The 27,341-nt window shown below is 42.2% G+C and overlaps 1 protein-coding gene across 1 annotated transcript; it reads right to left on the bottom strand.

Annotated features, from left to right (window-relative positions):
• Positions 1-1,992: 1,992 nt before the first annotated feature.
• On the bottom strand, positions 1,993-27,341 carry LOC137074912 (cyclin-dependent kinase 16). The gene is made up of 16 exons (XM_067442992.1): positions 27,046-27,341; positions 22,282-22,443; positions 21,118-21,242; positions 16,852-16,977; positions 16,180-16,236; positions 15,889-16,003; positions 15,091-15,185; positions 14,943-15,005; positions 14,704-14,827; positions 14,487-14,607; positions 14,117-14,214; positions 6,059-6,164; positions 5,870-5,912; positions 4,434-4,524; positions 4,109-4,186; positions 1,993-2,534 (listed from the first exon to the last, which is right to left on the bottom strand). The coding sequence occupies exons 2-16, from the start codon at positions 22,409-22,411 to the stop codon at positions 2,443-2,445; spliced, it is 1,464 nt and encodes a 487-aa protein (XP_067299093.1). The 5' UTR covers positions 22,412-22,443; positions 27,046-27,341; the 3' UTR covers positions 1,993-2,442.

Consider the following 27,341-nt stretch of genomic DNA (forward strand, 5'->3'; position numbering starts at 1 on the left):
TATAATACATGATACAAATGATGTTTAATTACATTATTGTTCCTGAAATTAGATCAAGTTGTTTAGTGTTGCATTCATAGTTAGTAAATGATGCTAAATACTATAATTTGAACGTTATTTTAAAGTATAACTAATTTAGCTAACATACTTTGGCTGAACCAATGTGTGTATTGCTTGACCCCAGTGATTTCTCACAGAAGAGCCAACTTTACTTTCTGCTTCAAATGGATCCGCCTGGGACGAAGGCACGACAGGTCTGAGTAATTACATTAAATTAGATTCAACTTTATTGTCATTGTGCAGAGTACAGTCGAGCCAATGAAATACAGAAGCATCTAACCAGAAGTGCAAAGACCTACGTATATAAATATATTCAAATATAAAACATTACTGTTGTAAGCTGCAATCAGATTTATTTATTATAGCACAGTATGCATATGTCCACCCGTGAGTGTGTATTAGAGAAATGAAGTATATCTACATGAACACCATGCTCCAGATGTGCCCATATGGTGAGTTTATCTGCTGAATGTGGACTGCATGCTGTGCCTGATGTCTGCATCTACATTCATCTCAGTAACATCAGCACATATAATATCCAACAGCAGAAATAACAGAACACTTATTAATGAGACTTCCCCTGAGCTGAGAGAGAGATAAAGAGAATAAACAACTAAAGGGAAATGATGCCAAACCACGATTGATTTTAAACCTTTAGATCAAAAAGGCTTCTGGAAGTATTTGTGTTGTTGGACAGCCTCTCAAACAGAAGTCCTGAAATGTATTTAAATCATCGTGTGATTCATTTACAACCAAACGTGATGTCTTCAGCTCAGTCTTCTGGAGTACATTCTTCAAAATACACCGAATCAAAGACGCAAGACAGGCTGCCTTCCAGACTCTCAGAATAAGATGGCCTTACGATTGAGAACACTGCAAAAAATGCTCTTCTTACTTTAATAATTCTTACATTAAGAAACATTTACTAGACAAGCAAAAGTAATTGTCTTGTTTTGGGGAAAAATAACTCAAAATGAAGAGAGTTTTTGCTTAAAATAAGATAAAAAATCTGCCAATGGGGTGAGAAAAATAATCTTGTTTTCCGTTTGAATTAAGATTATTTTTCTCACCCCATTGACAGATTATTTATCTTATTTTTAAGCAAAAACACTTCATTTTGATTTTATTTCAACTAAGTATTTTCAACTTAATTTTGAGTTATTTTTTTCCCAAAACAAGACGTCTAGTAAACACTTCTGTTTTAAGAGTTTTTAGATGTTTGGACTAGAAACAAGACAAAAATACTAAGTAAGACTCAATATTCAGAGCTCAGTGGTATTGAAAAGATCCTTACCTGTTGGGCATCTTCACCATCTAATATTGCCAAGGGATTGATGAATTATTAAATTATTAAAATCCATTTGGTTATTTTTGTTCTGGCAAGGCATGTTTATTTTTATAATACACTTCATTTACAGTGGTAATTCAAAGTGCTTGAGCTCAAACATAGTTTGAAGACATGATGTGGGACTAGTTTTAACACCTTTTTTTAGAAAAGAAAAAGACGCTAAACTTCAGCTAAAATCCAAGATGGTGAACGTTGCAATATGGCTGATAGTTTTGCTTGGCCAAATTGGAAAATACGGCAAAACAGATATTGGCAGAAAATGAACACTGCAAAAAATGCTCTTCTCACTCAGTATTTTTGTCTTGTTTCTAGTCCAAACATCTAAATATTCTTAAAACAAGAAGTATTTACTAGACAAGCAAAAGTAATTGTCTTGTTTTGGGGAAAATAACTGAAAATGAAGAGAGTTTTTGCTTAAAATAAGATAAATAATCTGCCAATGGGGTGAGAAAAATAATCTTAATTCAAACAGAAAACAAGATTATTTCTCTCACCCCATTGGCAGATTATTTATCTTATTTTAAGCTAAAACTCTCTTCATTTTGAGTTATTTTTTCCCAAAATAAGACAATAATTTTTACTTGTCTAGTAAATGTTTCTTAATGTAAGAAATCTTATATATTTTACCTAGAAACGACAAAAATACTAAGTAAGAAGAGCATTTTTTCTAGTGAAGTGGCAATGGAGACGTAGAGGAGCACATCCTGAATTTGCTGAGGATTAGAGACATGTCATGGCTATCCCATCTCACACACCCTGTGGTTATTTGGGCTGTCATCGATTGCCAAGACAGAAGGAAAGTGAACTAATTAACACTTTTTGGGGCGTTACACATCTTTGGTACCTGATGCCTATCATAATGATCTTTCCTCACTTCATTCTATTTTATACAGGTATTTACATACAGAGACAAAATATGTGCAAATAAATGAATACAAAAGACGATCAAAAATAAGAGAACTTTGTAAACAAAGTAAAACAAACAACCTGTTATACAGCAAATGCCAAGGAGAGCAGAGACTGTATGAGCAGGTCTATGAAGAGAGCGGAGGAGGATGGAGGAGACGATTGACTCCTTCAGACAGGAAGTGTTCAGGCGGGGCGGAGCCCATTCGATGGACCACGGCTGAAATACATCAACACATATTAAAACAAACAAAAAACAAAACACAGCAGATGTGCAAAAAATAACTAATTGCAATGTGATTATATTTACACTATAATCTACACTCCCCTAAAGGATTATTAGGAGCACACACTAATACTGTGTTTGACCCTTTCTCCTTCAGAACTGCCTTAATTCTCTGTGGCATTGATCAACAAGGGCACGAAGCTCCCGTTCCACCACATCCCAAAGATGCTCTATTGGGTTGACATCTGGTGACTGTGGCGGCCATTTTAGTTCAGTCAACTCATTGTCATGTTCAAGAAACCAATCTGAAATGATTGGAGCTTTGTGACATGGTGCATTATCCTGCTGGAAGTAGCCATCAGAGGATGGGCACATGGTGGTCATAAAGGGATGGACATGGTCAGAAACAATGCTCAGGAAGGCCGTGGCATTTAAACGATGCCCAATTGGCACTAAGGGGCCTAAAGTGTGCCAAGAAAACATCCCCACACCATTACACCACCACCACCAGCCTGCACAGTGGGAACAAGGCATGATGGATCCATGTTCTCATTCTGTTTACGCCAAATTCTGACTCTACCATCTGAATGTCTCAACAGAAATCGAGACTCATCAGACCAGGCAACATTTCTCCAGTCTTCAACTGTCCAATTTTGGTGAGCTTGTGCAAATAGTCGCCTCTTTGTCCTATTTGTAGTGGAGATGAGTGGTACCCGGTGGGGTCTTCTGCTGTTGTAGCCCATCCGCCTCAAGGTTGTGTGTGTTGTGGCTTCACAAATGCTTTGCTGCATACCTTGGTTGTAACGAGTGGTTATTTCAGTCAAAGTTGCTCTTCTATCAGCTTGAATCAGTCGGCCCATTCTCCTCTGACCTCGATCATCAACAAGGCATTTTCTCCCACAGGACTGCTGCAGACTGGATGCTCTTCCCTTTTCACACCATTCTCTGTAAACCCTAGAAATGGTTGTGTGTGTAAATCCCAGTAACAGCAGATTGTGAAATACTCAGACCGGCCCGTCTGGCACCAACAACCATGCCACGCTCAAAACGGCTTAAATCGCCTTTCTTTCCCATTCTGACATTCAGTTTGGAGTTCAGGAGATTGTCTTGACCAGGACCACAGCCCTAAATGCACTGAAGAACTGCCATGTAATTGGTTAATTAATTGCATTAATGAGAAATTGAACAGGTGTTCCTAATAATCCTTTAGGTGAGTGCAGATGAAGGTACTTTACAGTAACCACTCCCCAAACTCACGCTATTTCACCGAACTGCTGAGGATTACTTCTAAGATTATTTGTGAAGACAGAAAACCTTGTTTGAAGTTGGAAAGTCCAAAACATTCCCGTTGTCTGCCTATCATTTATAATCACCTTCCTTTAGAAACATTAGTCAACAAATCCTCAGTAAACAGTGACTTACTGCTGGTGTGTTATTTTACAAAATGGAATGATTTACAGACTATTTGATCTCTTTGTTTTTTGAGGAAAGATAAAACAGGGTCACCAACTGTACCAACTTTGTACTATGTACAAGGAAGGCCAAATCCAGGTAAATCCTGAACTCACCCAACTCTCTTTGAGCTGGAAAGTGTTTCCCTGGGTCCTTCTGCAGCCGAATCTCCTTCACGGAGAAGATGGAGGTAGCTGCGGTGATAGAAAAACTGTTTATTATAATGATAACATTTCAACTGTAAATGCATAACTTTATAGATGTGTAGTAATCGTTGTGTTCAAGATTGTCCCTACAAAATCAGTTCTTATTTGCTTACAAGCGGACGCTGCCATCGTGGATGTTCCCAAATGTTTTGATGAATGAGATGTATATGCGTAGCATCACATCCTTTAAAAATTAGCTTATACCGCTATAATATCACTAGTGTAAAATACTTACTGTCATCCAGGTCCTGCACTTTGTCTCCCAGTTCTCTGAAATAAATGTGCCGTAGAGCCCCTTCCGCAGAAATACGCTGCCTTGCTTCAAACTACAAAAACATCTAGAGTGAATATGTTTCTTTTCCAGGCACACATTTACAAAGGCAATCTCAGTGAAAGGCAGTGAAATATCATTTTAAACATGCTTTGTGTTGTACTAACGAGTCAGAGAGTTATGCGGTACACTCAAAAAAAATGACTTGTTGAATTTACTTAAAAAAGCACGGTCAAGTGTCTCCACACAACTATACTGAGTAACTTTTACAAATATCAATTTAATTATATGAACAAAAGAAATTCAAGTAAAGATGGCGAAATTTCTTTGAGGAAATACAAACCATTTGAATTTGTCACTGTTACATCATATTTATATGTGCAGTTTATTTAATGTTATGTTACATTTATAAAAGTTTATGGTAACACTTTATTTTAAGGTTCAGTTATTAACTAGTGTCTTATGATCCTGCATATTACTAGGATATTGTCTGTTTATGAGCACTTCTAAAGCTCATATTAATGCCTTATTCTGCATGAGCTTATTCTACATCCCTTAATCCGACCCAATACCTAAACTTAAACGCTACAAAAACTACCTTACTAACTATTAATAAGCAGTAAATTAGGTGTTTATTGAGGCAAAAGTCGTAGTTAATAGTGAATGTGTGTTCCCCGTACTAAAGTGTTAGCAATTTTATTATGTTCGGTAAATTACCTTATTAACTTAATCATTTGCTGTACAAGTGTAAGTTGAAAACTATTAAATAACATGTTTTAGAAACAAAATGCAAAAATAACTCATTGGACAAACTCAATTTAATTAACGGCAGGAATTCCACCCAATAATTATGTGTATGAGTGCCCTAAACACAGCCACTCTTCTTCATAATGCTAACCACAAACTTACCGAAACTCCTCCAGATGAACAACATAACTGAACAATAAACACTAACATATCTAACAACATCTTTCCCTTCACTGAAAAACACATCAAATAATGCTTTAATCCCTAAAAATACACTCCTAAAGCAGTCGCTTGCAAAGCATGCTGGGAACTACAGATCCACAGCCCAGTTTGTTCATTTCACTCAGCAATGGTAATCTGACCGAACATACACTTATTAAGTAAAGCTGTCTATACTAATTTTTAGTAGAAACAACTCAGTAAATTTAAGTTCATATAGTTAGATGATTTTTTAAGTAATGTGAACAAGGATGATTTGAGTGCAACAAACAGTTAAAGTTCATTTTTTGGAGTGTATGATTCAGTATTTTTAACTGCTAGAGTCCAAAAGCATCTAATAATTAACTTACTAATCTGGTCAGGTATAATGTAAATCTTTAAAGAAACAACCTTTTGACCTCTAAGGCTTTCTTAAAACAGAATTCGCACTTTACCTTTAAAAACTGGCATAGCAGATCATGGCCGTCATTGGTGATCCTGTAGGACAAAATTACACAAAATATATTATAGCCATAGCTTTACAGTCCCTTTATAGATATTAGATATAGCTCTCTGCACATCGATCTCTTCCTCAGTGAAACGTTTCCCAACAGAAGCGTCGTAGCTCAAGGCTTTTCACACACCTGGGTGCATGAGTGATCAGAGGCTCCCCTTCATAATGAGGGAAGTTGTAGGAAAGGAAGTTTTCATTGGTACTGACTCCTGGCCAAGAGACCTCAGTAGGAGAACCTGGAGATGATATCAGAATCAAAACAGACTCCGGCTACTCTTACTTTATATCAGTCACTAGTAGAAGTTAGACACACTGCAAAAAATGCTTTTCTTACTCAGTATTTTTGTCTTGTTTCTAGTCAAAATATCTACAAATTCTTAAAACAAGAAGTATTTACTAGACAAGTAAAAGTAATTGTCTTGTTTTGGGGAAAATAACTCAAAATGAAGAGAGTTTTTGCTTAAAATAAGATAAATAATCTGCCAATGGGGTAAGAAAAATAATCTTAATTCTTAATTAAAAACAAAACTGGTTGCTCAGATGCGCAAAATTAGCCAAATTTACAGTGCCTGTTAAGTTTGGAAACACCTAGTAATTTTAGAGGAAATGTTCCTTTTGTTTATATGCTACAAACTAGGTGATTTAATCATATGAAGGTTTGCTTTGACTGTACATGAACAGATGTCGGTACAAAACGCTTAATCAAACAGTGAACGTAAAAAAAATGCTTTTCTTACTTATTAATTTTGTCTTGTTTCTAGTCTAAATACCTAAAAAATCTTACATTTAGAAACATTTATTCTTGTTTTGTTTTGGGAAACAATAACTCAAAATGAAGAGAGTTCCCTTTCAGTCGGTCACGTTCGACGTACGTTGTGCGAATGGGGATCACTTCTGGGAGTCCCTATCAGCTTTGAGATTTAGAAAACGGGCCAATGAACATTGGCATGCGTGCTTTGCATATCACACCCCGCCCTGTTGTGCGGGTATAGACGGTTTCATCGAACACACGCGCGTTGCTACGGTTACGCGCCTGGCCCGAAGTTAACTTCCGGTCCGTGTCTGTTATTGGTCTGGCTAGTGGATAGTATGGCGCACTACTCAGTAGAAATACATTTTGACGTACTATTCTTGGTTAACATGATATAAATATTAAAAATCAAGCAGAGAGAGCACATGACACAAGTTTCCCAAAATTAATCTTATATTATGAAACAAAGAAACATGTTATTCCGACGCATTGCATAATTGAAAGGCGAGTGCGCATATAGGCTACTGTACAGAAAACGGCATATGGTCCTTAAAGGGTTAGGTCACACAAACATGTTAATTCTGTCATTATTACTCACCCTTATGTCGTTCCAAATACGTAAGACCTTCGTTCATTGTCGGAACACAATTTAAGATAGGCTACTTACGGGTTGGGATCAAGTCCAGGGTTTACGTTGTCCGGTAATTACCGGACATTGGCCGGGAAAAATATTAAATGTCCGACAAAATGAAATCTTTTCGGTCAAATTTTCAGATTAAAACTGCCTCTTATCGATACCGTAAGCCTGCGACGTGATGCCCTCGCTGTCATGACAGCGCTCCGTGGCTATGGAGGATTGCAATTCTCCACAGCCTGCTTAGCAGAGTAGGCCTATGTGAGCGGAGCGGAGTGAGGAGTGAGGAGTGGAGCGGCGAGATTTTGAATGGAGTGAGGAGCGATTTTTTTAAAAGTCGGAGCGTTGTGGTTTTTACTCGCTCCGAGAGAGCTCCACTACCGCTCCATCACGAGAACAATTTATGACAACGGGCCGGCACAGCACTACATTTTTCGCCAGAACTAGAGCGTAGATCGGCTCAAAAAAATAAAGCCCAACCCTACCCGAGCCCATGCACCCAAGAGACCGGCCCTGCCCGTGTAAGTATCGAGAACGAGCCTGTAATGACTAATGAGCGGAGCGGAGCCGGTGTGATCAGCTCAATAATCCGCAGCCGCGCGCTCATGAACCCGCCGGTAAAATGATGTTCGTTCAAATCCAGCTCAGACATGACATAAATCTGTAGCTTACTACTTGTTGTAGCCATTAAACAATGTTTTTTTTTCTTCATATTTATGTTTAAATATTATAATATTATTTTTAGATTTCATCTGATTATGATAGGCTATAAGTGCAAAGATGCAAGTGGGTCAGAAATGATTTTGGTGGTTATATTTAGTTTAATATTAAGTTTTGTTTTGTAAAAAGCCTTTCTTTCGTTTTGTACAAATTGTCTCTTAATTTTAATAAAGGTTTCTTCGGTTAATTGCATGTATTTAATAAATAAGAAATAAAAAAGTAGACTAGGTCGCGGAAGCCATCGCTTTCATTGCTCATTAACTGAAGCGCGTCTCAAATAAACTGAAACTCGGCTCGCCTCACAGACATGAGGAATATGTAGCCTAATATGTGTAGAAACGAAAAGATTTAAATAAGCACATGGTGCAGTGTTCAGAACTCACACGGTAAACAACCAGAAATCAGAACTCATCAGACTCGGCTATGCGATTCAGTTCGCCCGGCATCCCCCCAAGCTCAGGGGCGCTCTCTTCACCTCTGTGTTGAGGAAGCTCGCCCCGGTGCTTCGCAGTCCTACTGGCGAAGGACGTGACCGAACCGGTCCCTCCAGCTGATATGAAGACGGGCTTTTTCAGCCCGTACTTCTTTGTACCCAAGAAAAGCGGCGGGTTACGGCCGATCTTGGATCTGCGGTTCTTGAACCAATCCCTTCTCAGGCTACCGGTCAGAATGTTAACGCAGTAACGCGTCCTCGGACGCATCCGTCCCCGAGATTGGCCTGCAGCAATCGACCTGAAGGACGCGTACTTTCAGGTCTCAGTTCTTCCGTGACACAGACCGTTTCCACGCTCTGTGTTTGGCGAACGAGCATATTAGTATGAGGTCCCAGCCTTCTGGCTTTTGGTGCTCGAGCGCCTCAGCCAGTTGGGGCTTGGACTGGCTCAACTGGGAGAAGAGCAAACTTTGCCCGACGCAGAGGTTTCCTTTTCCCGGTATGCAGCTGGATTCGGTCGCCCTGACAGCGCACCTCACCGAGGAGCGCGTCCAGTCGGTGTTGAACTGCTTGAATTCGTTCAAATGCAGGACGGCGGTCCCACTGAAAAATTTCAGAGGCTCCTGGGGCATATGAGACCGCTTCAACGCTGGCTACACGGCCGAGTCCCGAGGTGGGCGTGGCACAGCGGATCCCTCCATGTCTTAGTTACACCGAGATGCCACCAAACCTTCAGCCCATGGTCGGACCCTGTGTTTCTACAGGCGGTGGTGCCCCTAGAACAGGCCTCATCCATCGGCTGGGGTGCCACGTACAACGGGCTTGCGGTTCCAGGCCTGCGGACGGGGCCTCAACTGCAATGGCACATCAACTGCCTAGAGTTGTTAGCAGTTCGTCTTACCCTGAGCCGCGTCAGGACGCCGCTCCAGGGCAAGCACGTTCTGGTCCGTACGGACAGCACGGCGGTTGTAGCGTACATCAACAGACAGGGTGGTCTACGCTCCCGTCGCATGTCACAACTCGCCCGCCACCCCCTGTTATGGAGTCTGAAGTATCTGAGGTCACTTCGTGCCACTCACATTCCGGGCCGGCTCATGCGTGCGGCCGACGAGCCCTCACGGCAGCCAGTGCTTCCGGGAGAGTGGAAACTCCATCCCCAGGTGGTCCAGCTGATTTGGGACCACTTCGGGGCCGCACAGGTAGACCTGTGTGCTGCCCCGGACACGGCTCATTGCAAGTGGTTTTATTCCATGCCAAGGGGACCCTCGGCACGGAGACGCTGGCACACAGCTGGCCCCGGGGCCTACGTTAACATGCGTTTTCCCCAGTGAGCCTTCTTGCACAGACACTGTGCATGGTCAAGGGGGACGAGGAGCAGGTCCTGTTGACATGGTTCCGGGAACTAGTGCTCCTTGCGACAGCACCTCCTTGGCCCATTCCTCTGAGGTAAGACCTCCTGACTCAGAGACGGGGCACTCTCTGGCACCCGTGGTCCCGGGACGGGATGCGGAGGTTCTAGGTGGCCTGCCACAGGCTGTGGCAGACACCATCGCTTCCGCTAGAGCTTCCTCTACGAGGCACCTCTATGCGTTGAAGTGGAACATGTTCGTCGACTGGTGCTCTTCTCATTGAGAAGACCCCCGAAGATGATCGGTCAGGGCCGTGCTTTCCTTCCTACAAGATGGGTTGGGGAGAAGGCTGTCTCCCTCCACCCTCAAGGTGTATGTGGCCGCTATCACTGCCCATCACTAAATAGTAGAAGGTAAGTCTTTAGGGAAGCACGACCTGATCGTCAGGTTCCTGAGGGGCGCGAGGAGATTAAATCCGCCTCACCCCCCCTCTATACCCTCTTGGGACTTTTCTCTGGTGCTTAGTGCACTTCAGAGATCTCCCTTTGAGCCTTTGCAGTCAGTGGAGTTAAAAATTCTGTCTCTGAAGACAATACTTCTGGTTGCATTGGCCTCTATTAACCTGATAAGCGTCACGAGGACGAGGACGTGCTGAAACTCTCTTTGCTTAAATTAGCTCAAAATTACTATCAGATGTAAGTAATTACCTTGACAAACTATACATCATTAAAAAGATCTAAGACTAAAGTTTAATTTTGTTACCTCTGTTTTATTCTCAAAGTCTTATAATGACCGTAATGTGTTAATATGTGCCAGGAGTTATGAATATGATCTTGGGCGTCGCTACCTTTTGATTGTAATATGCGCGTCATTTGCTCCCATTCATAAAAAACTCTTCTCTGGTCGTCATGAAGACACTCGACAAAACAACTTCCCTCAGGGCTTTTACTTCAAATGTGTGCAGATGTGGAGAAATATTGATAGATTCTCACATGTTTGAGTCAAATTTCTATACAGAGAAGTATTATTTATTCAATCTTTATCCAAAATCCGTGGATGTGTGATTATGAGAGCAGTAGACTGTGATATGCTGTGTTTTCAATTCATTCTGGCAGCCGGAGGGCGCTGGAAAGCTGTACTACTGAAAATTCACTCCCCTATGCATAGATGAAGAACAGACACACCATGTAACATTCAGGAAGTATCTGACATGACCAAAGCTGCTTTCTAGCGATCGTCAGATGGCTATTTTATGCAGATAGACACGTTTTAAGACAATAAACACACAATCGCGGCAATATATGGTTGGTCTGTGTTCTTTATGCCATGTTGGGTGGTTTCATAATAGATGATATTTATAATGCAATGCTATTCCACATAGCTTTTAGCATTGTATATTTTCTCTCAGATTTTTCGACCCGAAGCTACATGAGATCACATATTGTTATATAAAACACTCGACTTATAAATTATAAAGTGATATGAAGCAAGTTTTGAATAAAACATGATTTTAATCGTATAAATTGTTGTTTTGCTGGTGTGCTAAGCTAACATGCTAGCTTGCCCTAGATGCACCTGCCACTGAGTAAATACTTTATTTTTATGAACATTTTCTAAATGTAAAACTACTGAAATGCTTATTTGGACGAAATGCATTCAATAGAGTCTCAGTGAGGGTAAAGTGAGAGGTTTGATTTAGAAATGAGGTTTGAATAGAACAGTTTGAATAGAGAATCGTTAGTAATTATAATGCAGACAAAAGAATAATAATTAGAGCCATAACCAGTCCGCAGAAGTGTGAATATGTGTTGGGGAGACAAACTGAATGGGGCAGTTTGCACCTCTAAACAATAGAGGCAAAATAGAGAATGAAAGCTGAGAAGATGTGGCAATAAACATCAGTTGATATTTCAGAGATATCTCAAAATAAAATCACATGAAACGATCTTGTAAAACGTTTAATAAAATTCAGAGTTTTAGACTGATCATCTTCAGATCTGAAATATAACATGGTCAGACTTGTGGCTTTAGCTGTAGTGCATTTCTAGATTTCTCCAAGGCCCACTTCAATTTTATTTTCATAAAGATATTTCATACAAATAAATTTCTAATAACTTTACAAAACTTTGAAGCTTATTATAGCTTTTTTTTATTATAAAAAATATTATCATTTTGACTTTACAGTAAACTGCCAGGTGTCTGCTTTCAAATGAGACCATAATTATGCTTTTAGTGCAAAGGATTCTCATACTGTATTTGTTTTAGTCTGAGTATACATTTCTTAGGATTTTTTCAAAATTTAGAAATCAGCTTAACAGGTTAAGAGGGTAGGGGACCTGCAGGCATTTTCGGTCGATGAATCGTGCCTGGAATTCGGCCCGGATACGTGCCCAAGGTTCCCACCACTCCCTTCCGGGACCAGGTGGTGAACCTGCAAGCGCTGCCTTCTGAAGAGGCAGACCCAGCCCTGGCTTTTCTCTGTCCTGTTCGAGCTCTTCGGACGTATGTGGACAGAACGCAAAGCTTTTGGACCTCAGAGTAGCTCTTCGTCTGTTACGGAGGACAGCAGAAGGGAAAGGCTGTCTCCAAGCAGAGGATGGCCCACTGGATAGTGGATGCCATTGTCTTGGCTTATGAGTCCCAAGATGTGCCCTGCCCGCTCGGGATTAGAGCCCACTCCACCAGGGGTGTAGCCTCTTCATGGGCGCTGGCTCGTGGCACCTCGCTGACGGATATTTGTAGAGCTGCGGGTTGGGCGACACCCAACACGCTCGCTAGATTTTATAGCCTACGTGCAGAAACGGTATCTTCCCGTGTACTTACTCCTCAGAGTCGGTAGCACCGAAGTGCCCGTTCTAGTGTCGGCTTGCTGCGCCACTTCCTTCCCCATGGAACGGATATGTGCGCTTATATGCTCCAGTCGAGTTTCCCACCAATGGCGAACCCTGTCAAGTCCTCCGCAACCCACGGCAGTCAGACGTGGCGGAGCATCTGACGCCAGGTCTAACACTCGTATGCAGTGTGGAACTTGTGTTAGGCTGGGTTCCATATGTAGTGACCCCCACGGTGGTCCCATATGTGTATTATCCACGGTACGGCTCCTTACGGCGAGCCAGTGTCTGTCCCTTGGCAGAGCCTGCTCTGCCATCTCAGTACGGTGACTGTCCCCCGCCCATCGGGCCGGGGCCACCCCTGGGACTCCCGTATGTAGTACTGCCCACGGCCAGTCCATACGTGTAATTCCACACGTTATCTCCTTCGGGGGAGTGTGGCTTCCGCAGCGGCCTCCAGGGACACGCTTCCCAGCGTTATCCAATAGTCCACTCTTGGGTCTTGTGGGATAGCAGTAGGGCTCTCCCTGCAGGAAATTCCCCGCCCGCTGAGACGGGGTCCGAGGGACTCCGGCAGGGCACTGGAAGTGGTAGTAACTGTGGCGTTTTCCATAGGGATCCTCCTTTGTCACTCTAAGTCCGACGTAATCTCGAACGTGACCGACTGAAAGGGAACGTAGGTAACCCTCATTCCCTGAAGGAGGGAACAGAGATGTACATCCCGTCGCCACGATTGCTGTACCATCACTGCAGTTCGAGCCCCGGTTCGGCTCCTCAGTGAAAAACAATGGTGCGTGGTGATCGCTTCCACTTTATACCCGCGCCGCGGGGGCGGGATGCGATATGCAAAGCACGCATGCCAATGTTCGTTGGCCCGTTTTTTTAAATCTCGAAGCTGATAGGGGCTCCCAGAAGTGATGCACATTCGTCGGTCTAAGTCTGACGTACATCTCCGTTCCCTCCTTCAGGGAACGAGGGTTACATACGTAACCGAGACGTTTTTGCTTAAAATAAGATAAATAATCTGTCAATGGGGTGAGAAAAATAATCTTGTTTTCTGTTTGAATTAAGATTAATTTGTTTACCCCATTGGCAGATTATTTAGCTAATTTTAAGCATTATTTTAAGTTATTTTTTCCCAAAACAAGACAATTACTTTTGCTTGTCTAGTAAATACTTCTTGTTTTAAGAATTTCTAGATGTTTGGACTAGAAACAAGACAAAAATACTGTATTTTTTGTAATATATTTTAGTAGGTTTTGGATGAAATAATTTAGCTGTGTCAGGTTCCACTTCTCAAGTTTACAGGTTAGGCATTTACACATCTCGACTAGTGTTTGTGGTTTCCAACATGGTAAGAAAGAACCAAATCTCTGTTGAAAAACGCCAGTCTTGTAATTGTCTTGAGGGCTATATAAGCAAAACACGTACTGAGTGCACCTTTAACATGCGTATCACCACAGCTCTTACCCAAGATACGGAATATAAGATGAAGTTCATCCTCCACTGTCGATCCAGGGAAGAGGGGACGTCCGGTGATCATTTCATAGAATATACAGCCCACACCCCTATGGTGATGGAACAAAGCACACAGACAGAAAGAGTTAAATGTGTTTTTGAGAAAAGGATATCCTGATATGCTACCCTGGCCAAATAAAAAGTGCGCTGGTCAACCAAAGCCAGGAAAACACATGGCAAGGAATAATGGAAAAGAGTTGAAATAGTCTTCAGAGTAACATCCTGATCAGTTCTTCCCTAGTTGGCTAAATTTAATGCCCATGAAAGTTTTATTCGCATATTTTAGCTATATGTGCATGTGTGTGTGTGTGAGTGACCTCACCAGATGTCGATGGAGGTGAAGTACTCTGTTGATCCCATCAGCACATCTGGAGGTCTGTACCAGAGAGTGACGACTTCATTAGAGAAAGTCTTCGAGGGAACTGACTTTGCACGTGCAAGACCTACAGCAGACACAAGACATTCACCAGTACACGCGACGATTCGGGATCACACTATACGAGTAATGTGAGTTTGGGGAGGTGAGTGATTGGGCCTACCAAAATCAGCAAGTTTGAGCTCTCCCCTGTCACTGATCAGAAGGTTCTGAGGTTTTAGGTCTCTGTGCAAAACTTTATGCCGATGGCAATAAGCTAGACCTCGCAGTAACTGAAACAGGAAAATCTACAGGGTGGACACAAACAATACAATAAAGTCATCCTAGTATCGGGTCTATTGGGGTTAGATTGAGAAAACGGCATGCAGTTACAGCTGGCAGGATATGTCTTCGCCCGCTAACCTTTACATTATAAATGCTCATTATGCTCCCACAGTCCTCCAGATACTGTTTGAGATCCTTGTCCTGAAACACACAGAGCACAGATGTGTTAGAAAGAGATGGACAGAATTAGAAAGGTAATGAGTATTAAACATGCCGTCACACACACCAAGTACTCGAAGACGAGTGTAAGGCACTTCTCTGTGTGAATGATGTCGTGGAGCGTGACGATGTTGGCATGTTTCAAGTTCTTCAGGAGCGAGACTAACAGAGAGAGACATATCATCACATCTGCATGATTCGCTAACCTTACAGACAATTACATCTCTTACAGGTACGCTTGCTAGTCAAATTTAGCTTTTAAAGGGACAGTTGACCCATAAATGAGCCTGTGATGTTTATCTGCAGGGCATCATAGGTGTGTGTGTTTCTTCCCAACTCCATTACTTCCGGCGAGTCAAAGATCACTAATCAATGCCTCATTAGTGTCTGCGCGGATCAGTCGAATAAGGCATCTATGTAAATATATCTATGATTGCGCCTGTATTTTGACCTTACTCGGCGGAAGTACTGGAGTTGGGAACACTAGATGAGATTCACCTGATATGAGGTAAAATAACCCAAGTACTGTTGTGTTTCTGGCAGAAAGCGATCGTTTCATGTCTTAAGACATCAATGTGTCGTCACGAGCCTCAGGGTTTAATATGGATTCGTATGTCTGTGTGTTTTAATTTCCTAATCTTTAATTTTAAATCTTCATTTGTGTTCTGCTGAAGAAACAAAACACACCTATGACACATTTTTCTAGAAACAAATCAGTTTGTTGTTGTCTTGAGATGCGGTCTATTCCATTAAATATTGTCTGGAAAGATGAAAGTAGGAGTCACAAGCTCTTCCCAGTTTCACCAGACCAGTTTGATGAATTACTGTATGTTCCCAAACTTTTGAATGGTAGTGGATATTGTACCTTCTCGTATGGCGGTGCAGGGTGCGCCTTCTTCATACTCCAGACGGATTTCTTTCAGAGCCACGAGGTTATCCGTTAATTTACTACGACCCTTAAACACTGTGGCATATGTGCCCTACACACACACACACACACACACACACACAATCAGCTGTTGCCCGTGTAATGTGCACTGGCCTTTGCATGTACACTTCTAATGCAAGGTCAAGCACTCCATCAAAATGATTTAATTTAGTTCAACAGAAACTACATGATCTAGTGTGGAAAGATTGGAGCTGGTCAGTCTCTCACCTCTCCCAGTTTGTCCAGTTTGACGTATGACTCTAATTTGCCAAAGCCGATTTCTGACTGAAAGGAAGTCAAAGACAGGCATCATCAATAGGACTCAGCGGGCTTTACTGAGAGACAGGGCACATTATATGTTTTGTTTATGACCTAATTCAAACATTAAATAAAAGTGTAATGAACCTCGGCATACACAAAGAGATCTGATGGTCAGAGTCCCTTGTTTTTATGTATTTAGGTGATTTTATACAAGAAAGAACAGCAGTTAATGTGTCTGTTCAGACCAATTAAAATGTTTAACGTCGCACTGAACTTGGTGTGAACTTGCCTAATAGAAAATAACAACGCTAAGATGATTTACAGTTCGCTTACAAAAACCAGTCCCTCTAACCGTATATGCTTATCGGACCAATCAAAACCACAGGACTTCACTCTTCACACGAAGATATGGTATGGAAATATGGAAATAACATTTCAAAATAAAATCTATTAAAATAATCTTTTTTCAAAAGTTACATTTTTACATGAGTAGAAACCTGATTTTGACTACACTTTACTGTCTAAAATGATGCTGAATTATTGATCCCATTTGATTTTAAAGTAAATTATAAAATATATATTGATATATAATAGAAATACATTTTAAACACTGATAGATCATGACAAAGAAAGACTTACTAGTGACGTTCTGCGAAATCTTCGACTTAGAGGCTTGTTAAACGGGGGGCTGTTTGTGGCAAATTTCTTTAGGTAACCCTCTGGCAAACGAATGTCGGCTGGCAGTGAGAGACGTTTATTGATGTCCTGGAGGGGAGAAAAGATATAAAGATATAATGTGCCAAAGACTTCAGGTGTTCAGTCTCTTCATGTCCACAGGTGTATAACTCCAGCTCTCGGCCTGCAGACGCTTCTACACACATTAGTGAAAGAATGGGTCGCTCTCAGGAGCTCAGTAAACTCAAGCGTGGGGCCGTGATAGGCTGACACCTGTGCAATAAGGCCATTCCTGACATTTCCTCACTACTAAATATTCCACGCTCAACTGTTAGTGGGATTATAACAAAGTGGAAGCCATTGGGAACAACAGCAACTCAGCCACGAAGTGTTAAATCCCAGAGCGGGGTCAGCGCACGCTGAGGGTCACAGTGCGCAGAAGTCACCAGCTTTCTGCAGAGTCAACAGCTCAAGACCTCCAGACTTCTGTGGCCTTCAGATGAGCTCAAGAACAGCGGAGAGAGCTTCATGGAATTGGGTTTCCATGGCCGAGCAGCTCATCCAAGCCTTACATCACCAAGAGCAATGCAAAGCGTGGAAGGCAGTGGAGTAAAGCAGCCGCCACTGGACTCTAGAGCAGTGAGACGTGTTCTCTGAGCAACCAATCACGCTTCAGTCTGACAATCCCATGGACGAGTCTGGGTTTGTCCAACATCAGTGCCTGACCTCACAAATGAGCTTCTAGAAGAATGGGCAAAAATCCCCATAAACACGCTCCTAAACCTTGAGGAAAGCCTTCCCAGAAGAGCTGAAGCTGTTAGAGCGGCAAAGGGTTGGCCGACTCTATAATAAACCCTACGGATTAACAATGGGATATAAATTCATGTGCATGTAAAGGCAGACGTCCCAAAACTTTTGGCAATATAGTGTATCTCAGAGTGCTGATGGTAAAGTCAACTAGTGACTGCATAATACTGCTGGACACCTTTATTGGCCAAGTTGGGGACGAGAGATCCCCAAACCCAAGTGGTATTGTTGGACTTCTGTGCTTTGCATGGATTGGCCATAACAAACACCATGTTTGAACATAAGGTTCTTATAAGTGTATCTGGTATCAGACCACCATAGGATAAAGTAATGGTTGTCTAATGTTTTCTGCAGAGCCTCCCTTTGTCACATTGTGGCTCTAACAATAAACTATACAATGAATATAAATCCAATATCAAAGCCTTCACTAAAACACGTAGGAGAATACTGGAATCAAACTTGAAGAACACAACCACATCTAATATAAATGTGACTGTAACCAGAACTGAACAAAACAGGAAGTATAGAGATTAAATGAGGCAGCTAAACATGAACAGCTGAACAGAATGATGAACTAATGGGTAACCAAAACAACTAAAAAGAACTGGCAGAACGGGAACAGAGCAAAGAAGAGGAAGAACGTAACCAAGTAGGGGCGGAGTGGGGGAGTGGATGGTGGGAGGATTCAGGGGGACCAGGCAGAGACCCAGGATGATAGCCCATGGCAGTGTTGATGGAGGGAGGAGCCATTGTGGAGACTTGAGACCAGATGGGACCTAATAATATTTTTGGTTTTGGAGACCAAGGCAAAGCAACAGGCGTCCGAGGTGGAGCCAGGGTGCCAGAGGACTGAGATGGAGCTAGTGGGACTGAGGACCAAGGCGGAGCCAGACAGAGCTAAAGGGGTGGAGAGACAGATTGTAAGGACAATGGTCCATGGTGGAGCCATAAGGACAATGGTCCATTGTGGAGTCGTATGGACAATGGTCCATGGTGAAGCCGTAAGGACAATGGTCCAAGGTGGAGCCATAAGGACAATGGTCCATGGTGAAGCCGTAAGGACAATGGTCCAAGGTGGAGCCGTAAGGACAATGGTCCAAGGTAGAGCCGGCAGGTTGATGAACCGAAGTGGAGTGACAGGATCAGTGGATGGAGGCAGAGCCGGGGATCCTCTTGACGAGACGGGCTGGAGACCAGAAGACCCGAAGCAGATCCACACAGAGTGGCCTTAAAGGAGAAGACAAGGGGCTGAAGTGAACCAGCAGAAGAGGAACTGGCTGAATTTTGAAGAGGGAAAGGCAGGCTGGGCTGGAGCTCTGAAGACACAGGGAACTCTGAATCACCAACCTTCTACCTTGTAGAAGAGCAGCAAGTTGCCAGAATGCCTCTTAACTAAAGACGGACCTATAAAATACCTCAATCATTACAGTTAAAAAGCTGGAAATCTGCACTACATGGAGACCGATACTGCCAGACTGCAGCACCCCAGCCACAAGCCCAAACGATGAGCAGCACGATTAAAAATGTGGCAATGCATTCACTGGGTCCGTCTCTGGCCAATGTGTGATGTCAGGTTTTCTATAAAGAAGGACCCAAAGCAGATAAATACTTTTTGTTGAATGGAGGAAGGATCAATGGTAAGCTTGACACTGACAAAGGTCACATGTGACCGACTGATTTTGATCTTGCATTTGAAGACTTATTCTTTGGTAGAGTGTGCAGACACTCTTGAAATGTTTTAAATCCCTAAAAACAGCTCAGGGCCAAACTCCAACCAGAGGAGGTAACTGAGGAGTAGTGAGTCAGGCATGGATCAAAATCACTGACAGTCCACAAGCAACCAAATCAAGGTAGGTAAGAGAGGAGTCAGGCAGGGAGGGAGGTCAAAACCAGGGAAGAAGAGAGGATAAAAGGAATAGTTCAGGACCGAGTTCAGAGGCAGGGATCAAACCGCAATAGACAGTACAACCCAGTGTTTGGAGGGAAGGGGGAATCCAAAAACCAGAGCCAATGACAATGCCAAGAGTCAACACAGAGGGTGGAGTGTTCTGGAAAGACATGATTCCAGGAGAGGAACTGGGCAGATGACAACAGTAAGAAAGCAACTGAGAAGGCAGACTTACAAAACTGAGAACTGGGCACGTGTGAACATCAGTAGCACAAAACACAATAACAAAGAAACAGAGTAAATCAGTAGCAGAGAAAGACAGAGTGAAAACATAATGAGTGGGCACGCTGATGGCAAAATGTGATCAGAACAGCTGACACATAAATCAGACAAAACAAAAACATTTCATGTAACTGAAGTTGCGCAAAGGGCTTTTCAAACAATGAAAAAAAAAAGAAAAATAAGAACACAGAACATAGACAAGATAATGCTCTAACACCTATCAAGAAGATGGCCAGGCGGGCTTTAAAAGATGTGCTTTCAACAAGACCTTGAATTTTGGTAGATTATGCTGACCTACAGAGAGAGGAAGATTATTCCAGAGTTTGGGGCCTATATGAGAGAATGCTCGGCTACTCTTATGTTTGCGTTTAGTTTTGGCAATGACAGGAATGACAATATCAAGGATCTTTATGGATTATAAAGTACCAACATATTAGAAAGGTATATAGGGGCAAAACTGTGTGGTGCCTACCTTAAAAAACATGATTATTGATTATAGCTAATTCTTTCCTCAATCAGCAACCATTTCAACGATTTCAAAATCGGGCTGATTAACAAAGGCTAGAGAGCGATCAAAGAGAGTCCAAAGAGAGAGAGGAACATAACACACTGCACTTTCTGAACCACAGTCAGGTTCAGCTGGGCTAGTGAATATGAATTCATCACATTTATATAGCGCTTTTCTAGGCACTCAAAGTGCTTTACATTGGAAGGGGGGAATCTCCTCAACCACCACCAATGTGCAGCATCACCTGGATGATGCGACGGCAGCCATATTGCGCCAGAACGCTCACCACACATCAGCTGATTGGTGGAGAGGAGACCGAGTGATGCAGCATGATGGAAAGCGGCCAATGGGCAAATTTGATTTTAGATGTAGAGATCAATCCTACAATCACAGCCTGCACCTGATCCCTTTACTTTTGTGTGGTTTGGAGTTTCACCTACTAAAAGAAATGTAAAGGGAAAAATAACTGACAAACAATAAGGTATCCCTAATAATGATAGTGTAATAATATATCTATGACTGGTGTCTAATGATCTGCTTATCAGGAAGACCGCTGAATGTTTTCCTCTGGCTTTGGCATTGTGGTATATGAGAGCATAACCCCCTTTGGCACTAAGGAACCACAAGTTTGGGTACAGAACGCCATCCTTGAGACAGCATTTGCTTAGTTTAATATATAATTTGGCTTAACATGTGTGTGTGTCTACCTGTTGGAATGTTTTTATACTCACTGAAGATGCCTTACCTCATTAGAGATGCGCTGCTGGAGATTTCGCATTCGCACTCTTACAGGACTCTGAACTTCATCAGAGGAGGTTCCTGAAGCTTGGTCACTCTCTCCATCTGACCACATTTTCCCATGGACTACACCTGCAAACACACACACACACCCTTCAACTGAGAAATAAAATGTGCCTTGAGCTTTTGACAAATAAGAGGCCATCATATTATAAGAATATCCTGTAACTTCCCTGTCAGTCCCAAAACAGCTTTTATCATAACCCAGCCCAGAGAACGACTCGTGGAATGAGCCTATAATATATGGTGAAAGATCGCCTCTGCAGAATAATGCCGCGGTTCAGGCAACCCATAACCCGTGTTTTTCCACCTTCACCCCGTAAAACTGCACCGGAACGCCATTAAACCCGTGACTTCCCAACCGTAGACTCGTGCTAGACCGATGTTCTCCCAGTTACGAGTTCGGACGTCACATAGCAATATCAGCCCCTATGGATGCGGTGTTTATGAAAGTCAAGCATTAAAAACCAAATCACTTATTAAAATAAGGTATTGCTCTAACGTTATTTATCCACAAATGTTATCCATTATCAGCAGCTGGAGTAGTGTTAGCTAGTTTCCAGTCCATTGAGTGCAAGAATACATTAATACCAAATACATTTCCAAATATACAAATAACATCAAATAAAAGGAATAACAGCTTCTCCTGCCTTATGTGCCGTTTTTCTCCACCGTTTCCCTTTAAATAAGCACCTTTGGCGATAGAAATGATTGTAAATGAGCATAAGCCCCGTACGCTCCGCCATGATTTATTCACATCTAGTTACAGCAGTTCCTCTCGCTCAGGCAGTTTGGCGTGACTTTGCCTGGAATGCTACAAAGTCGTGAGTGGTGGGTTGAAGACGTGACTTACGGGCTAAAAAACCTGCCTGGAACGCAGCATTAGATCAAGGCCTACTTCATCATCCTAACTTTGGCCCCGCCCACTGGAGTGTTAGTGAGATGACGAGGAGAGACGAACTGACTAAAAATAACAGCACCTTACAAAGGATCCTAATGCTAGGAATCTGCTTATCTATTCTCAACAGTGTGAAAGTCTCAGATGTGTGTTTGAGTGAGTGTGTGTGTGAGTGTGTGTGTGAGTGTGTGTACACAGACTTTCCGTTCTCACCAGTGTCTTGTGACAAGGGCGGCTCGTCCAGTCCGGTGTCTTCCGGAAGTTCGGACAGACTGTCGTCCAAACGCCGCACACTTTGCAAGCTCATGGACAGGCGTTTTTTAATGATCTTCATGCGGTCCATCAAACCCGGCTCCGTCCGCGACCTCGAGGATGCTGTGGGATCAGGTCACATGTGCACATTAATCTCAGGGCCACTCAGACACTTGGGATGCTTTTCTCATTGCCACAAATGTAACTCTTTCCCTGCCATTGACAAGTTTTTCCAGCTTTGTTTTCAATGTTATACTGTAGGGGGTGCTGTTACACATCTCCTGAACGAGTACTGAATCTCAAAACACAGGAGAAGAAGAAGCAGAAACAAGCCATGTCACACGTAATCAGATGCATATGTAAAATAACGCAATCATATACCGTCCTTATTATATTACATTATATTATTTATTATCCTACAGTTCTTGGACAGGCCTGAGGGAATGTGAGCATCTGGGAATCTCAGCTCATTTTGGCCGATGCCGATATACATTTATTTCTTCCCTTTGTTTGGAAACAACACCATTTTGAGCAAAAACGTTTTTTTCATTCTGGTTTCAGATTTCTGAGGTCAGCTTACTAAAAGGATACTTGTTAAAGATAAATAAATGTGAATAAAGTTCTTTTTTTTGATAGGATTTTATTAAAAGCTGAAAATAAAGTCAGACAGATGCAGCCTAAATATTGTATTTTCTGATTTAATGTTTGTGCTCATGAAGTGGGGTTGGCCTGACATCCGTTTTGGGCTTGTTTTAGGCTAGTTTTGGGCTTGTTTTAGGCTAGTTTAGGGCTAGATTTGGGCTTGTTTTAGGCTAGTTTAGGGCTCGTTTAGAGCTAGTTTTGGGCTCGTTTAGGGCTAGTTTAGGGCTCGTTTAGGGCTAGTTTTGGGCTCGTTTAGGGCTTGTTTTGGGCTTGTTTTAGGCTAGTTTAGGGCTAGTTTTGGGCTTGTTTTAGGCTAGTTTTGGGCTCGTTTAGGGCTAGTTTTGGGCTTGTTTAGGGCTAGTTTTGGGCTAGTTTAGGGCTTGTTTTAGGCTAGTTTAGGGCTCGTTTAGGGCTAGTTTTGGGCTAGTTTTAGGCTAGTTTTGGGCTAGTTTTAGGCTTGTTTTGGGCTAGTTTAGGGCTAGTTTTAGGCTAGTTTAGGGCTCATTTAGGGCTAGTTTTGGGCTAGTTTTAGTCTAGTTTAGGGCTTGTTTTAGGCTAGTTTTGGGCTAGTTTTGGGCTTGTTTTAGGCTAGTTTTGGGCTTGTTTTAGGCTAGTTTAGGGCTTGTTTAGGGCTTGTTTAGGGCTAGTTTTGGGCTTGTTTAGGGCTAGTTTAGGGCTTGTTTAGGGCTAGTTTAGGGCTAGTTTTGGGCTTGTTTTAGGATTGTTTTGGGCTAGTTTTGGGCTTGTTTTGGGCTAGTTTTGGGCTTGTTTTAGGCTAGTTTTGGGCTTGTTTTGGGCTTGTTTTGGGCTTGTTTAGGGCTTGTTTTAGGCTAGTTTAGGGCTTGTTTAGGGCTCGTTTTAGGCTAGTTTAGGGCTTGTTTTAGGTTAGTTTAGGGCTTGTTTAGGGCTAGTTTTGGGCTTGTTTAGGGCTTGTTTTAGGCTAGTTTAGGGCTTGTTTTAGGTTAGTTTAGGGCTTGTTTAGGGCTAGTTTTGGGCTTGTTTAGGGCTAGTCTTGGGCTCATTTTAGGCTTGTTTAGGGCTAGTTTTGGGCTTGTTTAGGGCTAGTCTTGGGCTCATTTTAGGCTAGTTTAGGGCTTGTTTTAGGTTAGTTTAGGGCTTGTTTAGGGCTAGTTTTGGGCTTGTTTAGGGCTTGTTTTAGGCTAGTTTAGGGCTTGTTTAGGGCTAGTTTAGGGCTAGTTTAGGGCTTGTTTTAGGTTAGTTTAGGGCTTGTTTAGGGCTAGTTTTGGGCTTGTTTAGGGCTAGTCTTGGGCTCATTTTAGGCTTGTTTTGGGCTAGTTTAGGGCTTGTTTTAGGCTCGTTTTGGTCTTGTTTAGGGCTTGTTTTAGGCTAGTTTAGGGCTAGTTTTGGGCTAGTTTTAGGCTAGTTTTGGGCTTGTTTAGGGCTAGTCTTGGGCTAGTTTTGGGCGTGTTTAGGGCTAGTTTTGGGCTTGTTTAGGGCTAGTTTTGGGCTTGTTTAGGGCTAGTTTTGGGCTAGTTTGGGGCTAGTTTTGGGCTTGTTTAGGGCTAGTCTTGGGCTAGTTTTGGGCGTGTTTAGGGCTAGTTTTGGGCTTGTTTAGGGCTAGTTTTGGGCTTGTTTAGGGCTAGTTTTGGGCTTGTTTAGGGCTTGTTTTGGGCTTGTTTGGGGCTAGTCATGGGCTAGTTTTGGGCTTGTTTTGGGCTTGTTTAGGGCTAGTTTAGGGCTAGTTTTGGGCTTGTTTAGGGCTTGTTTTGGGCTTGTTTGGGGCTAGTCATGGGCTAGTTTTGGGCTTGTTTGGGGCTAGTCATGGGCTAGTTTTGGGCTTGTTTAGGGCTAGTCTTGGGCTAGTTTTGAGCTAGTTTTGGGCTTGTTTAGGGCTAGTTTTGGGCTTGTTTTGAGGCTAATTTTGGGCTTGTTTAGGGCTAGTTTTGGGCTTGTTTAGGGCTAGTTTTTTAAACTGTGGGTTATGGTTAGGGTTAGCCTTGACTGACTGATCTGACTGATCAAGATGATCCAGCACAAATTAGTGCATAAAGTCAACAAAATGAAGTATTTGAACATCATAATTCAATACAAAATGGAAATGGAACTGCAAAATCCCCCCTGCCGGCAGGCTATTTTCTGTGGATCAAAAAGCATGCTTATTTATTACAATGTTGTCAAATTGCTCACCAAGATCACCTTTTTCAGTCCAAACACACACTGTGTCGAGTGTATATTATTTGGCAATGTTCAAATCACACATTCAAATGACAGAACTATTAAGATGACATGTTTTTGTTTCATGTTGTGAAAAACACACACACACACACACACACACACACTTGCTATTCTGGGGGGTTCGAGGGAATTTTTTTTATTTTTCTGATCTACATTTGTGCATTTTAAGATGTTTGAAGACCAAACAATCGATGAGAAATAGCTTTAAAACATCATTATTGGCCACTTCCGCCTCTCAACATGGGGACAAATTATCCATTTGTTAATGTTTCTTGTTCTCTCATTGACATTACATGAATCACGTAAATTATATGGGCCTGTTTTCAATTCAAAATGGCGAAATTAAACAAAGGTTTATTAGTTAGCCTGATTATTTTTGTCAATCCTAAAACAGCTGTCAAATATGAAATGTTTAGTTTAGCTACTTACATCTTATCTCACACTTTATGAGCGTTTACAGCAGCTTCAGTGAACATAACGCCAATCTTTGTTTTGATTGGTTATCTTACATATTTATAACCGGAAAAATACAGAGGTCTGGATTCAAGTTATTGGCCGTCATTGCTTAAAAGAACACTTGTTTATTACAAAAATACAGACTTAAATCCTGGACCTTTGGCATGCCATTGTATATAAATAATCTTGCCTTGCCTATGAATGGGAATGAGTGCAGCGCTCAAAATGGCGGAATAAGTCCCGCCCTCTAAATAAAAGAGCCAATCGCTGATTGCTAAAGTCATGACGTCACTATTAGGCTTGCACATGCGCATTATAGCCTGAAAAATACACTTTTTTAATAGTACACTGCAAAAAATGCTCTTCTTCCTCAGTATTTTTGTTTTGTTTCTAGTCCAAACATCTAAAAATTCTTAAAACAAGAAGTATTTACTAGACAAGCAAAAGTAATTGTCGTGTTTTGGGGAAAAATAACTCAAAATGAAGAGAGTTTTTGCTTAAAATAAGATAAATAATCTGCCAATGGGGTGAGAAAAATAATCTTAATTCAAACAGAAAACAAGATTATTTTTCTCACCCCATTGGCAGATTATTTATCTTATTTTAAGCAAAAACAAGATTTTCTTTCAAAACAAGACAATCATTTACATGTCTAGTAAATGTTTATTACTGTAAGAATTTTTAGATATTTTGACTAGAAACAAGACAAAAATACTGAGTAAGAAAATAATGTTTTGCATTGTATTGAGCATAAGAAACAACAATTATAGGACAGTTAATGTCGGATTGTTTTACTGATTTGAATTAAAATATAGTTTAGCAAGCAGATTTGAGGATCCCTCATTTAATTAGACAGGACGTGTTCTTGGATGCTCTGCAAATGAACATGTGCTCAAATCTCCTTGAGAGAGAGAGAGAGAGAGAGAGAGAGAGAGAGAGAGAGAGAGAGAGAGAGAGAGAGAGAGAGAGAGAGAGAGAGAGAGAGAGAGAGAGAGAGAGAGAGATGATGTTATCTGACACTAAACACTGACCAAGCTGAATGACACATTTATAATCAGGTTGTGTGGTGTATTTCATGAATAGCTCCATCTGGTTTATCACTGTTTCCTGTGGAGCAGCGTGAACATTCTTCACAATCTCACGTATTGTGCTCCACTGAAGAAACAAAGTCACCGGGTTCATGTAAAGCCCTTTAAATGATGGTATGCTATTCTGAAAGCGACCGTGAGTGTGTGTTGACATCTTGTCCCATCCCAAACACATGCGTCATCGTCCCATCAGATCATCACGACGCGTTATAAGCGCTTAATCCGCGTCCTAGCGAACCGACACAGCTCTACATCAGTCGGTAACTGAGCTGAAAGTTGCTAACCGTACGGATATGTGAAGCATAACGCGTGGAAACACCGCAGCGGGTCATACGGAGCCTACCTGCGGCAAAACGCGACGCGACGCGCCGGACGGACGCGTGTCCTGTGCTGACGCAGCGCTTTCACCGACGCGGCTCGCTGCAGTCCTCCGTGTCGCATCTGTGTCGGGTTAAATCACATCTGACACCGGGCGGGTTCGGGAGAGTTCGCGCTGAAGCACTGCACCGAGTAACGGACATTTCTCCGGTCCGGCCGGGACTCCTCGGGATCACGTGACCGCGCTGCCCTCCGTGATGAGGCGCGTGACTGAGAGCATCCCATATCGGAATCAGCCTCTTCACACACACACACACACAC

This window comes from Pseudorasbora parva, chromosome 5 (genome assembly GCF_024679245.1).
Source record: "Pseudorasbora parva isolate DD20220531a chromosome 5, ASM2467924v1, whole genome shotgun sequence".
NCBI classification, from domain to species: domain Eukaryota; kingdom Metazoa; phylum Chordata; class Actinopteri; order Cypriniformes; family Gobionidae; genus Pseudorasbora; species Pseudorasbora parva.